Consider the following 17,622-nt stretch of genomic DNA (forward strand, 5'->3'; position numbering starts at 1 on the left):
CCTTCCCCTCCCCTCTGCCTCTCTCTCTTTCTCTCTCTCTCTCTGTCTCTGTCTCTCTGTGTTTGCCTGTCTCTGTCTCTGTCTCTCTCTATCTCTCTCTTTCTCTGTCTCCCCTCTCTCTGGCTAGTATTAAAGACTGAACTTAGGATCTCATGCTTTGGAAACAAGCATTTCGCCACCGAGCTGTAGTCATAGCCATAACCTGTTGTACCTTAATGTATTAGCACTGTTTTTCCCTGTGCTCATTAGAGGAGCTTCTGTGGAACCTGAGAGATTTGGAACTGTAGCTCAGCTTGGAGTCATAGATAGAGTGTTTAAAAGGAGCATCGTTTAAACCCTTGCCGTGGAGGTGGTCTGTTTGGAGCTTAGCTTTGGTCTCATTACTGAGAAAGGTGTTTAGAAGATGACCTCTGCCCTGTGCAACAGCATTATTAAGACTTGGTCTTGGCAAGGGAAAAAGGCTGTACAGATGAACACCATGCATTTAAAGGGGAAGGAAACTAGATACCTGGAAGACTCCTAAGACATTTTCAGGCAAATCATTTCCTCTTTGGTGTGATACTCAGGCCCCTGCCTTCCTAAGACCTAATTAATTGTCTAGAGCCTGCTTATATTCATAATACATTCTTTCCTTAGTGTTTGGAGGAGTGAGGGGCCTTTCCAGTTGATTATAGGACTCTTCCCCTCCCATGTCCACAACATAAACTATTTTCTTCTCCATATATGCACATTCAGCTTTGTCTTCTACAAATCTCCAGGGAAGTGCTTTGTGAGTAGGGATTGTTCTTTCTTCTTCTTTTTCTTTCTTCTGTGTAGTTGTGCTTTAAAACATCCAAGATGGTGGCTATGCATCATCTTTAGGAAAAGAAAAGGCTGTCACTCCAGACAACTTTATCCCATCTTGAGAAAGCAAAGTATGGACTCTCTTCTGTCTTGTATTTGAAAAAAACAATACAGGTTACTAAGATTTGGGTAAAATGTGTTGAAGGAATGAAAAAGCAGAGATGTCCCACTTTTAGATAAGTCATGTGTACAGAAAAATGAGACATTCCATAAATAAATAAAACTGTAAAAGTAACTGATAATTCCTGTTAGTAGGATATTATTTTCTTCCAGTTTTTGTCATGTATCCACTCAAAAATCATGATTATTCTCTTTATGTTTTGTAATGTTTTAAAAGCTAATAGGCTAGACCTGGTGGTACATGCCTATAATAGCAACCAAGGAGGTGAAATCAGGGGGACCGTGTTATATAGCAAGTTCAAAGCCAGCTCTAGAAACAAAAAAAAAAAAAAAAAGAAAACAAAACAAATGTTAGTAACCACAATTAGTTCTATATTTTAGTTAATATACTATAGTTGTTTCCCTATCTGATTAAAACTTCTCTAGAAATTATTTCTAATGGCCATATAAATATCTATTATTTGGATAAATAATGTATCATAATGTAGTATAATTAACATAATATAATGAGTGTATAACCAGCATCCTGTTAATTCAGCATTTATCTTCTTGGCTAGATAGATATTGAAGGTCTTGAGTAATACATTGAAATTTCATGACCTGGGCTATACATGTGCTTCTGGTCTTTGCTTTTTGATACTGAATGAAGATGAAAGCCTCAGCTTCTGTTCCTTATTTTTGTAAAGAATGTATTAATGTGACCCACTCCTTGAGTGCTGGAAACAATTAGAGGAGCTGACCCCTGGAAGCCTTTTAGCACAGAGCTACCATAGACTAAGCACTCAATAAGTGTTACTAATAATGCATAGCAATTTCCTTGTCTTTAGCCTCCACCACCTCACTTTTAGACTTTGAGATTGAAAATTGCTTTCATTTAGATAAGTAGAATTTCAGAATGGAAATTACTTTCAGCTAAGGAGCTTCTTTTACCAGTTGAGCATTTTCCAGATGGAAGCTTATGTCAATTTCATAAGAGAGGGAAATGTTCTGGAACCTTTGTACTTAGATATCCCCAGTTGGTCCAGGATAAGGTAGTAGGGACCCTACTGGCTGCAAGCAGGGGAATGGTCTTTGTACCCACAGGCAAAGCCACCCAAACTTTTCTCTTGTACCTATCACCTTTTAAAAAAAATCTTCATGTGCTTATTTTTAATGTTCCAATTTTTATTTTAAAATAATTAGAAACTTTCAAAGAAGTTACCAGAACAAAATGAACACATGCAAATCCTGACTGAGATTTCACATTTGTTATGCTTTCTGATGTGAGTCCTAAAATACAGATCAATGTAGCATTCCTTACTATATGACAGGCATGTATTATGGGACCTCACATATCTGACCAAAATAGTGTGCTCTCAGATGCTGAGCTTAGGTAAACAGAAGGCCAGTGTTCTGTTTCTATTGTAAGAGATTCCCTGGAGTCTCTTACAATAGAAATAGGTGTATTTTTTATCTGTAATACAAATTGTAGAAAGTAAATCCCAACATATCTGCTCAGTGGAAGAGAATAAATTTGTATTTTGAATATGATAATAGAGAAATATCCTGTCAAGTAAAAGAATATAGAACCAATTTAAGTGCCCTTAAATTAAAAAAAAAGATGGCATACACAAATCATAGGAAACCACTCAGCAACAAAGAGGAGTAGATTACTGATACAGTCAACAACACAGATAAATCTCAAAGACGTTTTGTCTCTCTCAAAAGGTTTCATACAGCAGTTATAAAAATAGATGAGGCAGACCTGTATGTATTGACATCAATGATTAGAATAAGCGGTGTTGAGTAAAAGTGTAACTTGCAAGAACTATTATCATATAATATTTGTGATTCCACATATGTAACAGAAGCATAAAACAACACTGTACATAGTTTGTGGGTACATACAAATGTAAAAAAACCTATGAAATATAATAAAAAATGGTTTTCAGATTGGATTTCTTGTTGGTAGGACTGTGGCAGACAGTACTATTCAGAAAGGGTATACAGATAGCACTTGCTGTTTTGTAGTTTCTACCTCGTGGCCATTCAGGTGCAGCTGGAAGAGATGCTGAAGAGGACAAAGTATATCTCATTTGAAGGGATATAGTACTCCAAGTAGAGCCACATGGAAAAGATGTTAAGATAAAACAGTCAAGAAGAAGTCAGAGGCAAAGGGAATATTTAGGCCACTGCCATTGAGTTGTCTTTGGAAAAGCAAGATGAGGCAGGGCTGGGTAAAGGGCTCAGGATTGACCAGTTTGAATCTTTTCTACAAGCTCTATCTTTAGGGGTAGATTTTAGTTGCATGGCACCTGATCCTGGGATGGCTAAGATGGAGGAGTGTACATAGAGGAAACACAACTTGGGCTGCTTAGGTTACATATCAAAGTCCTGCCCACAACTGAGCCCTTCTGTTTCTAAGACCAACCCTCTGGAAGGGGCATATATTCCCGAGTCAGAAAGTTCATGTTTTGTGTGTGTGTGTGTGTGTGTGTGTGTGTGTGTGTGTGTGTGTGTAGAAATCAGGGCTGCACACACACACAAATAATTAAAATATCTTGAAAAATCTCAGACAGTAGCGAACCGGCGGTGGCGCAGCCCGTAAGGAGTCCGCCTGCCTGCAGAGGGCGCGCGCGGGGCCCTCTGTGCTCTCTCTCTCTCTCTACCCCGCGGATTCGAATCCCGCTCGCTCCCCTGCGTCTCCTCCCGCGTCTCATGGGGAAAAAAAAATCTCAGACAGTTCTTCTTGATTATAATACAAATAGCAACTAATGATACAGGACGTGTGTATCCCTCATGCTGTACATGAAGGTTTGAATTTTGACTGACTCATGTGATCTTGGGCAAGTCATCAATTATTTGAAGTTTTGGTTTTCTTGGTTATGAAATGAAGATAGTGATCATTATAATAAAAACTTGGTAAACAGGGCATGGTAGGATACACCTTTAATTCCAACACTTGGGCAGAAGAGGCAGGTGGATCTTTATGAGTTCAAAGCCAGACCAGTCTACATAGTGAATTCCAGGACAGCCAGAGCTACATTGTGAGGCTTTGTTTTAGAATAAAAACAAAACAAAACAAAACAAAAAACCTAAGAGGATTCAATTACAAGATATACTTGAATACTTAGTCCAGTGATTTTCACATGTTCAATATTGTTGTCGTATTTATACAAGCCCTTTTTATGTATTAAATACAAGGATTTTTTTTCTTTACCCTCCACCCACACACTTTGTATAGCTGAGTTTTGAGAACTCCAAACAAGGCTTGCCTTTATATGGAATGTTTTGGATCTTGATATCAATTTTATCTTCTTTATATTGTCTTTCCATGGGTCATTGGAATCTACTGTCTCATCTCTATATCTTCTGATGCCTAAATGTCTAACTGGTTTTATACAAATGTCAACTTACCCTTGAGGTCAGTGGAAAAAGCTGGCACCAGATTTTAGTGGTACATGGATCATCGATGTGGCTTTTCCTCTTCCAGCATAAATCTCTGCTGTGGCTGTCATAGAAGTGGCAATATTAGGCCAGAGTCAACTTCACTAAAGACCTAAAGTCAGTCTTCCAGAGCACAGGGTGTCTGGCTAGCCTTTTTGAAAACTCAGCTGTTCCCCCTGAGGTAAAAGGACGTGGACTGCTTCAGGCTGCCTACTCATACTAATCTGTGTGTCTAGAGAGTCTTTCTAAAAACTACCCTCAAAATCAGATTGACCCTAGGGCAGATGATACAGGAGGAAGTAGAGAGCTGCCTGAAACCAAAGGAAGGGCAGAGGTGCATCTTAGACTTCTCTGAAAGACAGTGAGGCACTGAAAAAAGGGCAGCAAGAATGATGGGAGTTTGAAGTCTGATGCCAGATAGATCTGGGTACAGCTTGTCACTGACCAAGTCACCTTACTTTTTTTCTAAACGAACCTGGTTTCCACATCAAATGATGGAACAGTAAGTCACAGTGCCTATTTAGAAATTTGCTATCAGAAACAAGCAGTTACTTTCATACTTTCCTGAAACATATTAGGTGCACATTGTCACCCATCATTGAGGCCTTGGTGACAAAGAATAGCAGGAAGAAATAGATTCACAGGGATGAAAAGCAGTCTCAGGGCTTCTGTGCCATCCTGTGGCATGCTTTTGAACTTAGTTGTCGGGCCACTTTTTGTGAGCTGTAAGAGAGGAGCCAAATGTCTAGGTGCGGCTATTTAAAGGTTTGATGCTGTAACACAACATTGGCATCTACAGGGTTCTCCTTTGAATACCACACAGCTGAGTTAAAGAAACAACGGCAAAAAGACGGTCATTACGTTTTCAGCTTATGACTTTTATTGAGCCACATTCCTAGATATATTTAGTCCACGGGCCAAGTCCACATTTAGTTCACGGGCCAAGTTGAACACACCTGGTAGGATTATTCTTCTTCAAGATATCCAGTTGTCCTAGGGTATCTTACTCAGCTGTATCTTACTACAGCTAGTGCCTTTACTGTTAGGTGTCTGAGAGACACAGTTTAGGTACAGTTGTTCGTGACCCAGCAAATCAACTTTTCTTCAGCAGGAACAAACTCATTCTTTGCCTCTCTCTCAAGTAAGAACCATGTGCCCGGAATGGTGAAGAAAGCTGCTTAAATTTCTCCTCAGAGTCCTCACAAGAAGGGTTTGTTCCTGGGTTAATTGTTCTTGACTTAGGAAGGATGTGTAGTATGCATTTTAATAAGCTTGGTATTGGGACCAGGAAACACTATCATTACTTGATGCTCCTCTTGTCTTCCCCCCTTTTCTGTCCCCCTTTCTGTAATGTTAGCAGTGGAACCCAGGGCATTGTGTATGCTAATCAAGTGTTCTACCACCAAGCTAAGGTCCTAGCATTGCTTAGCTTTTAAGCTACCAGAATTCATATATAAAATAAATCAGAGAAAGCTTGAGGGTTTTTTCCTTTGCCCGCCCTGTCTTGAGCAGCAACTACCAAAGGCATTGCTGAGACATCAGGGAAATAATCTGCACCACACTGCAGATCCAGTTATCTTCTTTGCTGTGCTAAAATATACTGACAAAAGGAACTTAAGGGAGAAAGGGTTTATTTAGCTCTCCATTCCATGATATAGTCCCTCAGTCTAGGGAAGTCAAGGCAGAGGCTCCCCAAGAGAATAGGTCAGATTACATCCACCACCAAAAGCAAGGAGCAGTACAAGTTAATACATTTGCATCTCTATTTTACACAGGCTAGGATCCTGGGCCTAAGGATTGGTCCTGCTTATATAGTCACAGTGGGTCTTTCCACCTCAGCTCACCCAGTTTTGCCAGTCCATCACAGGCATTCTCAAGTTAAGCTTACTCTGGATAGTTCCTCACAAGTGTTCCTGGAAGCTTGCCTCCTAGATGCTGAGTTGAGAGCCTGTCCCTTACACACAGCTCCCAAGCTTGTGCTAGCCTTTTCTGTGCAGGTCTTTGGCGGAAAGACTGACTGTGTCTCTGTAAACAAGCAGCTATTCTAAGAAACAGGCTTCTATAGTAATAACGAGCTCTTGGGCGTTGCACTTCCTGGTTTCAAATGCTGCAGCAGTTGGAGGCATTGGTTGGGGCTGACTTAAAATGTTTAGGAAACACAGGGCTTGCTATACAATGAACTGTTGTAATCAGAGTGTGTTCAGGAAGTGTGGGGATTCAGAGGCGGTATGTGTTCCAGGTAATAAACATAAATATATACTTATTTCTATATACTTTGCATGTGGGTGAGGTCTTGGGCTGTTTTCCACAGAGGGCCACTTCTAGCTGAGCCTTGAACATTTTCTTCTCTGTTGTGACCTGTTGATCTTCTTTCTCTTCCAGGTTACAGATGCACATGTTGAATGGAGCTCTTCTGGCATTGGTGTTTCCTGTGGTAAATACCCGGCTGGTAAGTAGTCTCTTCTAGCAATGCAACATCTAAATCAAGATATGATTCCTCCTTTCCTATCTAACATTTCTTCTAATTTGTTGCCCTTAAGGGCATGTGATTTTAATATGTGTATGCTAATGCTGAGGTTTGACACAGTCATGTCTGGAGTTAATAGAGGCTTGTGGGAATAGTTTGTTACACTTCAGCTACAGCAAGGGTTTAGATAAACAGAACTGGAAAAACCAAAATGTTATATAGAAATTGGAGAGATTTGATGGAAGGAAATGGATCTAGGACCACACACCCTTAGGCTGAGACTCCTGGATGTTTTAGGGGGGCACAATGATGTAGAATAACATGCTAAGGGGCTTCAGAACTTGTCTATTTTACCAAGGAACCTCTTGAGCAAGCATATTTTTTCTACATCCACCCAAACCCACAGAGCAGAGTAGGCCACTCCCTCCACCTTCAGGAGAAGCAGGAGCTACGAGGCTGCAGGCATAGTAAATTGTCTAGACTCTTAGAAATTAATGAGTCATTTATTGAAAGTCCATAGAAAAAAATCACCTATAAAGATGGATAAGTATGGTTTTGTGACTTAAATTTGTCATCTAGATGAACATTATAGATGAAGTCTTAAAGTAAAAATTTCTCTTTTGCATATAATTTTGTGGTTTACAGGATCTTTGCGTGTGTGTGTGTGTGTGAGAGAGAGAGAGAGAGACAGAGACAGAGACAGAGACAGAGACAGAGAGAAGTAGCTAGTACAGTTATTACAGCCTCTTGTTCATAGAGGAAGAAACTGATTTAGGATGTCACCTGAATTGTAAGTGGCACTTCAGATCAGAGTCTAAGCCTCTCAATCCTAAAATGAGGCCACACACTGCCCCTTCCAAAGAATGTAATCATCTTCTCTCCACAGATATGCCTCAATCGTGTAAGTTGTGCTACTTTAGATTTACATAATATAGCGGTTGAAATTAAAAGTGAAAAGTTCACCTAAAGCAATGATTTTAGAACCTTTTCACTATGCTTTGGAGCTATCAGATTATTAGCCAGCTGGGCTGTGGTTTTAGCTCAGTACTAGAATATGCCTAGCATATTCAAGGTCCTGGTTCCCCCACCCTGGTATTGTGAAACAAAGAAACAGGCAAATAAGATACTAGGTCCCACCCGGTAGAACAACTGACTGGCAGGACAGTAGCAAACCAACAAAGCGATGCTCCTCAGACTGTTCCCAGAGAACCCATATGTTAGGCACTCATAATTCAGTTAGTTACTCTAAGTATGTAATTTAAAAGTGTGGCCTGAAATTAAGCATCAACTGGGTGTTGCTTATTAGAAATGTTGGGGTCAGGCCTCAGCACAAGATTTATTGTATCTGAATCCCCCTTCCTCCAAGGAGCCCAAAGCACCTTCTTTGTGAACCATTTGGGCTAGTGTGAAATGAGAGGCAGCAGGCAGTGCTGTTTCTGACTTAATGGGTAGCATTCATTCTGATCAGTGTTCCCCTGTGAGATGGCATGAATGTGCACAATTTATATCATAGGCACTATTGTTCTCATTTCTATGACCCCCCCCCCCCCATCATAGAACTTGCCTGACTTCCCCTGCTAAATTCTAGAATCAGAACTCATGCCTGGACTTCCAAGTGTAGCTCAATGGGAGAACATGGCACTCTGGTATACAAGACCCTGGATTCATTCCCCAGCACTAAACAACCACAACAAGACACTCCCGCCTTGGTCCTCAGAACAGAGGACATCATGTATCATAGAATGGCATGGATAACTGGAATGAACAGACTAAATTTGTACTTTAAAAAAAAAGAAAAGTTGATTTTGTCCCCTTTGGTCCTTACTGGCTGTGGCTCAGCAATGTGGAGCTGAAGTTGTTCTCTGCCTGTGGTAGGAACAGCTAAGGCTTGGGAAAGGGCCCCCTGCTTTCTTGTTTCATCTCTCTCTTCACCTGATTCCAGCTCCCAGAAGAGGCTAGGCATCAGAGAGCTACTGTCTTAATTTTCTTCAACTCTCTTAGCTACCAGGACCTGTACAGCAGGTGAGGGTCCCTCAGAAAAGCATTCCCTGAACTAATGGTGCCAGTGATTCTGAGTTTGAAAGTGGCCAGCCCAGAGCTCTGGCTAACCAGCTCCTGCCACTTGCAGTTCTGTCCCCAGGAAAAACCCAGGAACTGTTTGCCTCATAGCATCTTGAGCTCTTGGCACAAGTTAAGACTACCCTACCATTGCACAAGTAGGAGAATGAAAGCAGCAAGGGGCCTAGTCACACACCTGAGGGCATTTCGGAAGCTGCTGGTCAGGTTCTCCTTGAGACACCTTTGTTAATAGCAATTCAGTGGGCCTTACCAGGTCTCCTGATGTTTCCCTAAGCCTGTTATCTGTAACTACAGGGACAGCAACCTCAGTTGCCTCTGAGTGAGTGCCTGTTTCTGTGCCAGGAGCTGCTGTAACTGTTTTGCCTGAGTGGATTTAGTTAATCTTTACAGCTTTTGAGGCTAAGTTCAATTACCACCTCCAAGGTCAAGATGCCAGCAGGATTGGCTTCTTTTGGCTGCTTTCTTTGGCTTGAAGATGGCAGTCATCATATATTTATTGTCCTGATTTCTTAGTGTGGTGAACTATTTATGAAGACACATAAATATCTATCACATTGGGTCCCAGAGCTAAAGTAGCCTACTTTCACCTTAATCTCTTCTTTAAATCCCTGTCTCCAGTATACTCACATTCTAAGATACTAAGGATTAGATCTTTGACTTATAAATGGGGGTTGCAGAGGACCTGGTGGGGTCCACGATACCTGTACTATCTTATACAGATAACATTGTTTATTTCATGACACCCTTTGATTTTTTTAAATCTCCCCGGATTTTTTTCCTCCACCCTTTCTCCACCCCTTCCTTTTTTTCTTTTCTCTCTTTGTTTCTCTCCCTTCATCTCTTTCTTTCCTCCCCCTTGTCATGACATGGGTCTGTTACAACCATACACAGTGCTTCCCAAACAAATGCTTATCAAGAATATGTATCACTTTACCTGTGGCTGAAACTTTTCATGGGCTCTTTTAAGGAGTGATTCCATCCACCCTCGTAAATTTTTATACCCTGTTTTCTAAAATAAAGCTTAACAAAGCTCATATCTCCTTCTGCACTTGTCTTTGCAATTGGTATCGGTCTGGCTCTTTCATGTAGTTGGGGCACCTCTTGAGCAATGTTGGCCTTTAGGGCAGTTGGTTGAGTTCAGATTGACTTCAAATGAGACACAGGAAGGCTGGAACTTCGTGATTAAACCTGATGATCCAATTAGGCAGGCAAAGCAGCTTTGACTACTCTTTTGCCTTTCCTTCTTGGTCCTTTATCTTCTTAATCTTTTTTTCCTCATTAGCAATGATGAGGAAGCAAGAAAAAGAACTAATTAGTGCTGCATCCATCCCACTGCATATATACACTTGCATACATAAAGACAGGGTGAGAGGGAGCTGGAGGCAGTCGCTTGCCACAGTCAGTTCAAGGATTTGAGGTCATCAGTGAATTTCCATGTGAACTCTTCTGCCCTCTGGTTGATTGCCACTAGGATTTGCAGACCAGCTAGAAAGTGTTCTACCTTCAGTTCATTGGGTTTCTCTGTCTTCAAAGCTGACAGCCTAAAAGAAGGACCTCTATTCCAATGGACCAAGTTATAAGTAAGTGTTCTTTATAGCTAGGATCCAGCTTACGATGAAGCATCTTCAAGGCAGTTTGCAGTAGCATGTCCTTTTGCTACTTAAACAGAGGAAACACCTCATGAGACCACTGGTTAGATTAGTCAGGTTCTCAAAGCTTGTGTAATTTGATTTTATCTTTTGGTAGAGAGATTTCCTTGTTTCTTCCCTTCCCTCTCCTTCTCTCCTTCCTTCCTTCCTTCCCTCCCTCCCTCCCTCCCTCCCTCTCTCCCTCCCTCCCTCCCTCCCTCCCTTTTTTTCTTGGTATCCCAGGCTTCATTATTTAAGAACAAAATGATGAGTGGTTGGCTCATGATTAGTGACATCAGCTACATCTTTCCTCCAACTACCTCCCCCAACACTTCTTGTTCCTCACCTTTTGTGCTTTCTATTCCTCATCAGTAAATGGAGAACTTAATTCCAAAACTCTGGTGGTATAGCCTTCGGGTTCTCTTTATCCCCTCTCTCTCTCCTCTTCCCTTTGCCCCCCTCATCCCTGAGCATGACTGCTGCCTCAGTTTGAATATATAGGAGAGACCAGAGCAGTGATAGGAACAGAGGCTTCATCCTTCTGAAAAGGAACTTAAAGAGTAGAACATGGTGAAGTGGTGTCCTCATAGCTTGGAGCACCAAAACTGGGTCCTGAGGGCAGGGAAAAGGATAGCGGCCTCCCTGGGAAAGGATACTCTGAAGCCTCATACTGCTCTCATTGGGAGTAGTTTGTTTGTTTACTCTTCTGGCAATTATAGAACCACATTAGGCTATAACCGTCTCTGGTTCAAGCTGCTTGTGGATGAAGGTGATCTGCTGCAGGGTAGGCTTTGGACACCACAGCAACATGTTATCTGGGTTCTATTTCTCATGTGGTTCTTGGCTCTCCTCTGATTTCTCTTGTGGGCCTACATTAGGGTCTCTACTTCTTCTGAAGGATCTCATTGTTGACTTTCTCCACCCTCAGCTACAGCAGGGGCCATAGCTGATGCTTGTTCTTGTAACTGAGCTACAGGAAGGTCTCAAAGTGGCAGATCTGGTTGAACCTTCCCAAGGACAACACCTAGGGTGAGCCTACATCAGCTTGAGTATAGCCCTAGGTGACTCTCTTCTACTTTAGCATCTTGGCAAACTGCTCTAGTTCTTTCTGTAGGGCCTTCATATCTTGGGATTCCTCAGGATTTGGCTTTTCCCTCTCTTCCACTGGGGTGGACAGACAGTACAGGACTCAGGGGAAGCCCCATCAGAGTTGTTCTCCACTCCAGCTCCTGCCTGGCCCCCAGGCTTCAAAGTGTCCAAGCTAACTTGGGGCAGTTGGCCCATTCCAAACTGAGGTCCACAGTATGCCATCCCGCTGCAGAATTCCTACAGTGGAAGAAATCGGGGAGATCCCTACATTCCCAAGCCTGGCCAAACCCCTGGCTTGATTCTGGGCCCACCCAGAGGTCTTTGGAAGCTTTGAGGTCTGAAGGTTCACCTACCCTGGCTCCATGCCCTAGGGAGTGAGAAGGCCAGTCCTAAAGCCAGGCACTGGGCTGATGTCACACCCTCAGCTCTCTCTGCCTGTTCTCTTTTTTTGTCCTTTAAGGCCCATGGTAGTTTCTTCTCAGTGCAAGGTGTTCTGAGCTGCACAGACAGGGCCTTAGCAAACAAGCTTAAGACACTCTATCAGCCCTTCGCCCAGTAGAAGACACTAGCCTAGCTTGTGTCTGTATTCATAGACTTCTGTCTTCTACTCAAATTATGGTAATGATCCCTTTCATCCAGTACCTTTTTTTTTCTACAAGGCCCAAAGCTTCTAGTGTATGATTATCTCATTTTCAAAATTTCCCATTATTTGCATCTTGGTTGATCTATTAGATTAATTTTCTTTTCCACCCCTCCCCTCGTTCCCAGTTCCTCTTCTCTCTGGATGTTTTTTTTAAAAGTTCTCCCCATTCTCAGACTCAACAGAATTGCTGAGTAGTGCTTCTGTCTAGTTCGGACTGCTCCCCACCCTTCAGAACCATTGTCTCGGTGTTCTTGGGATGCAGCTTTTCTGCTGGTATACCTTGTCCCCGTGTGGGTTGCTGGGATAGCTTCGCTGTCATCAGTGCAAATAGGCTTGAGAATCCCACTCTGCTAATTGGCACATTGAAATGTGCTAACTGACCTAGATGAGTTATTTATGTGGCTGACAAAATTGAGCTGTTTTTAAAAGTTATAGTTTGGATTTTAGACTTGAGCTGAGGACAGAACATCCTTTTGGTTTCTTGAGGGTACTTAAAACATCAAAAGCTTGATTTCAAAACAGGTCTTAAATTACTGAAGCATTGACTGAGGCAAAATTGTGACTTCACTTTCTACAAGGGATGATGTGTTGAATTAGATAAATATAATGTGTCTGAGACATGGGGTCTGTTGAAAAGGGACTGGGACTCCCAAGTTTAAGCAAATTCTAGGAACTGTCCTCATATTCCGGTTGCAGGTATAATAATGCTTATTTTAAAAACAGTCAGAAGACTATAATAAAGGGAAATTGTTTTACTTTACTGTCAGTACTATCAGCCCATAAGTAAATTCTGTTAAAGGCTGATGTATCTGGGCTTTCACACGTCTCTCTTGCTCATACCCGGCAGATAAAGATTTTCATAGGTTTTTTTTTTTTTTTTTTTTTTTTTTTTTTGTTTCCTAGATTATTTGAAATTAAGTTTCTTGTCCAGTTGAAATTTTATTATAAACCATTTTCCAATGTACTTTTCCTTTAACCTGAAACCAGGCAGTCAATAATCTCATTAGGCACATACGTAATTCTTTTCCATTATCTGCTTGTTGACTGGGTTGGGTCAAACATTGTAAGTATTCCCTGTGAGGGTGGACAGTGTCTCTTGCTTTCTGCTGAATCCTTGCAGGACCTTGTGCTTAGAACACCATAGATACCACAAATAAGAAGTATTGAATATTATGAACCTGGGAATACAGGCCTGTGTGAGGCTGAGGCAGTAAGGTTACATGTTTAAGGTCTGTTGGCTTATATTCTGAGTCCAAGGCTAGTCTGAGCAGTTTAGTGAGACCCTGTCTCTAGATAAAAATTTAGAAGAGAGTTGATTCAGAGGCAGAATGCCTGGTTCACATGTGGGAGGCCTTACGTTTAAACTCCAATACAAAAAAAAAATAACCCCCATGACATTGGAAGGTAACATATTGGTTGAACATAGTAGAGAGTGGTAGGGGAGATTGGAGATAGATTGATCATATTCATGTCTAAAATTTTTACATAATCAAGAAAAATGTTAAAAAGAAAAAGATAAAAAGAATCCATCATCAAATCTTCTATAATATTGAAAGTCCAGAGGTTTCTTTCTTGTGTCCTGAGATCTTGGATTTGAAGAAGGAAAGGTGGTAAAGTTCTTTTTTCAGCCACTTAAAAAAGCCTGTTTATTTCTGTCAATATAATGAAAGACAAGTTTTGTTACTGAAAATGCATGCAGTGCAGTGAAACATTAAAGTTAGCACCAATGCATAGCTGTTTTCCCCCATAGATTACAAACAAGAAGGAGCAGGAGGCCATTGTCTTGCTTGTGTTTGTGTGTGTGTGTGTGTGTGTGTACACTATATGTGACTGTGTTAGAGATTAAACTTCATTTATTTTGGACAAGGGTAGACATTTATAATAGGCAATGAACCTTTGAGCTACATCCCAGAACTTGGTTTCTCTGTTTGTTGTTACTCTTTTTATTTTGTAATAGAATTTTACTCAGCAGACAGGTAGGCTTGAATTTGGGACCCTTTAGCTTCAGCCTTCTTAGTAGGTGGGATTATAGGCTTGGGACAACCTGGCTTAGATATATGATCTTTTTCTATAAGCGTAACATATGTACAGTGCAGAAAAAAAAAAAAGGAAAATGCAGACACATACCCAAATCAAACTGAAATTATGGGGCAGTAATGACTGCTAATATTGTTTGCTGCATGTTCTAGAAGAGCCTTTTCCCCTCTGTAGATGTTAACAGGTCACAAGTGCCCTCTTTGGAGCCAGCCTGTCTGTGGATTTCTGGTCAGTTCCGGTGTGAACAGCCACATGACCATGCATAAGGCAGTGTCCTAGCTGTCCTCATTAGCTTATCTACAAGTTATGCTGTTCTGAGGCACACACTTAGCTGAGCCTACACCACAGGAAGCAATGGAGAAGCACCCCATGGGGTGGGGCTCCTATTATTACTAATATTTTCTCAAAATGAGGAGGGCTCCTGTTAGTGTGCCGTTTTTGATGTTATTCTGCAGAGCTTTGGCCTCAGCTCCTGGAGTTGCTCATGAAGGGGGCTTTGTTTCTGAATTAGCCTGCTGAGTGAGATTAAAATTCCCTGGCAGGGATTCTTGTTCTTTTTTTTTTTTTTTTTTTTTTTTTTTTTTTTTGTATTTGGTTCAGGGGCAGTATGTTTGAATAGGAAACTGGCCAGCCCTCCCTACTGTCTTCCCTCCTGAAGGTAAAATAAGGCCCATGTCTGTCTGTCTGTCTGTCTGTCTGTCTCTTTCTCTGTCTACTTCAACCCCCCTCTTTCCTCTCCCCTCTCTAAAACAAAATAGACCTATTTGGTAGGTCAGTAGACCCAAGCCAGAGGCTGAGAAGTCTATTCAGGGACTGGCACAGTGGGAGTCACATGTGAACCTGCTTGCCTTCGGAGCTTCGTGGTGGTTTGCTTTGGCTCTGTAGAACACAGTCCTCTTCAATAGCTTTGTTCTTCATCTTGAGCTACTATTATAAATGTTGGGGTTTTGGGGGGGAGTGGGATGGGGTTGGTATAGCCTCTTACATGTCCTAGGTTGATCTCAAAGTCACTATGAGCTTAGAATCCATTCTCTCGTCATACCTCTTAAATGCTGGGATAAAGCCATATACTAACTACCACACCTAGCTAAGAGATGTTTCTTTTGTGGAATAAAAGTATTATTTCCCAAGTTATTTTCCTCTTTCAAGTCTATAGATCAATGAGTATCAACCCTCACTGCACAGTTTTGGTTTCTAAAGCTGCTTTCAAAATGTCCCAGTGGAGAAGCTGGGCTGTGGGCTGTTGAACGAGTGCTTGCCTAGCCTCATGAAGCCCTGCTTTTGATCTCCAGCACTCCACTAACAATAAAATAAAGAAAGAAACAACGGCAAAATGTGCCCTGAAACCTGATGCTGAGGATGATCATATGTTTGTGGCCATCTGGAGCTGATTTATGTGTTTAGAGTCAGCTTGAATATATAAGATCCTGTCTCACAAACAAAAGAAAGCAGTATATCAATGAATACAGAGGACCAATGGCCAGTGAGCAGCCAGGGCATCTGTGTTGTTTTAGTTCTTAATTGTCTCTGGATGGAACTTGGGTCTTTGGAACATTTCATTTCACTAAGTAGCCTCCTCTTCTCATTCAGCAATATTTTTGGAACAGGGAATTAATTGAGATACAACTTAGACATAATAAATGCATCATTTTAAACTATCTGCTAAGTGGTTTTTAGTATATTCAGTGTTATGTAGCTATCACTACTGTTTGATTTTAGTTGTTTTTCATCATCCATCTTCCAAACCAAGCCCTGTACCTGGTACCATTCATTGTTTCCCCATCTCTAGACGCTGGCATTTAGTAATCAACTTTCAGTCTCTATGGGTTTGCCTATCCTGGATATATATAAATTAAATCGTATAATGTTTTGGGTTTTTTTAAATTGTATGTTTTCATTGAGGACATTTTAAGGTTCATTCATGCTGTGGCATGGGTTAGTACTTCCTATTTGTGAGCATGTAACATCCCTCTGCAGGAGATGTGATGTTTTAATTAGCTATTCAAGCATTGGTTTTTTGTTTGTTTGTTTGTTTGTTTGTTTGTTTTTTGGCTAGTATGACGGATGTTGCTGTGCTCATTGATTTAAGAATGTGTGTCTCTTTAGGTATATACTTTGGAGTTGGATTGCCGCATCATAATGTAACTGTCTGTATAGGCCTGGGACGAACCTGCCCAGCTGCACTGTAACATGACCGTCCCACTTCGTAGTCTCAGCAACAATGAGTCATTTCCAAGTTGTACACATCCTTGCATTGTTCTTGTCCTTTCCATTAAAGCCCTAAGGATGAGATAATGGAATATCTTTGGTTTTCTTGATAACCTAACTGATATCGAATGCCTTTTCATGTACTCCTCAGCTCTTTTTAAGCCTTCGAGGGGATTATTTTCAATTTTCTTTCCAGTTTTGAGTTGCTTTTTACTAATCGGCTTTAAGAATTCTCTCTAAATCTTGGACCCATAGTAGACATATGAATAGAAATATTTTTCTTGCATTCTATTGGTATTGTTTTGTTAGATTGACTGGTTTCTAAATTTTTGAGACAAGGTCTTATGTATCTTAGGGTAGCCTTGAAATTGCCATCTAGACTAACATTGAATGCCAATGCCAGTGTAGATTGACAGTGAAGTCATCTCTCCATTTCACTCAGGTGTCCATTGACATCTGGTGTCTATGCATTTTCTTGATTATGCCCATTATGCCCTGTGAGCTGTATGTTGTTTTTTAATTTCAAGAGGCTACTTGTTTTTGGTTTGGCTGTCCTTTGAAGTACACATCTTAAAAACTTTTTTGAAAAACTCTAATATCTCTACTTTTGATTTGGTTGGTTTTACTTTCTGGGCTAGCATGTGAAAAAATATTTTTGGCTAAAGTAATGAAGAGAGGACATTTAAGAGCCTCATAAGGTTAGTGCTTACATTTGCATATATGATCATTTTTGAGTGAATTTTAAAATATGGTGTGAGTTGTTGGTCTAAAGTAATTTCTTAATATGCAGACTTACTGTTGTCTTTGTGTCATTTGTTCAAATGACTGCCTTCATGTTGCCATCTATGTCAAAAGTCAGCCAAAAATAAATATCAGGTTTATTTCACAATCTTCAGTTCTGTCCTGGTTATACATGCCTTATACTGTGGTAATCACTGTAGCATTGTAGGAGGCATTATGTTGTTTTGTTTTATTTTGTTTTTGAGACAGAGTCTATCTGAGTAGCCCAAGCTGACCCAGAAATTTTGGTTTTCTTGATTCCTCCATGTGCTTGGGTTACAAATTCACACCCCCATGTCTGG

At 41.0% G+C, this 17,622-nt stretch overlaps 1 protein-coding gene across 4 annotated transcripts in view; it reads left to right on the top strand.

The window, feature by feature from the left end:
• Tmem164 (transmembrane protein 164) overlaps positions 1-17,622 on the top strand; it is a 152,218-nt gene that overhangs the window by 77,267 nt on the left and 57,329 nt on the right. For 3 of the 4 annotated variants that reach the window (XM_034484985.2, XM_034484983.2, XM_034484982.2), the window contains one exon: positions 6,772-6,838. The exons of the other annotated variant lie outside the window; for it this stretch is intronic. In XM_034484985.2, coding sequence (XP_034340876.1) covers positions 6,779-6,838 — 60 coding nt within the window. In that variant the 5' untranslated portion in view covers positions 6,772-6,778. The remainder of the gene's footprint in view (positions 1-6,771; positions 6,839-17,622) is intronic. 4 annotated transcript variants of the gene reach the window in all.

The sequence above is a fragment of the Arvicanthis niloticus genome, chromosome X, assembly GCF_011762505.2.
Source record: "Arvicanthis niloticus isolate mArvNil1 chromosome X, mArvNil1.pat.X, whole genome shotgun sequence".
Classification (NCBI taxonomy): domain Eukaryota; kingdom Metazoa; phylum Chordata; class Mammalia; order Rodentia; family Muridae; genus Arvicanthis; species Arvicanthis niloticus.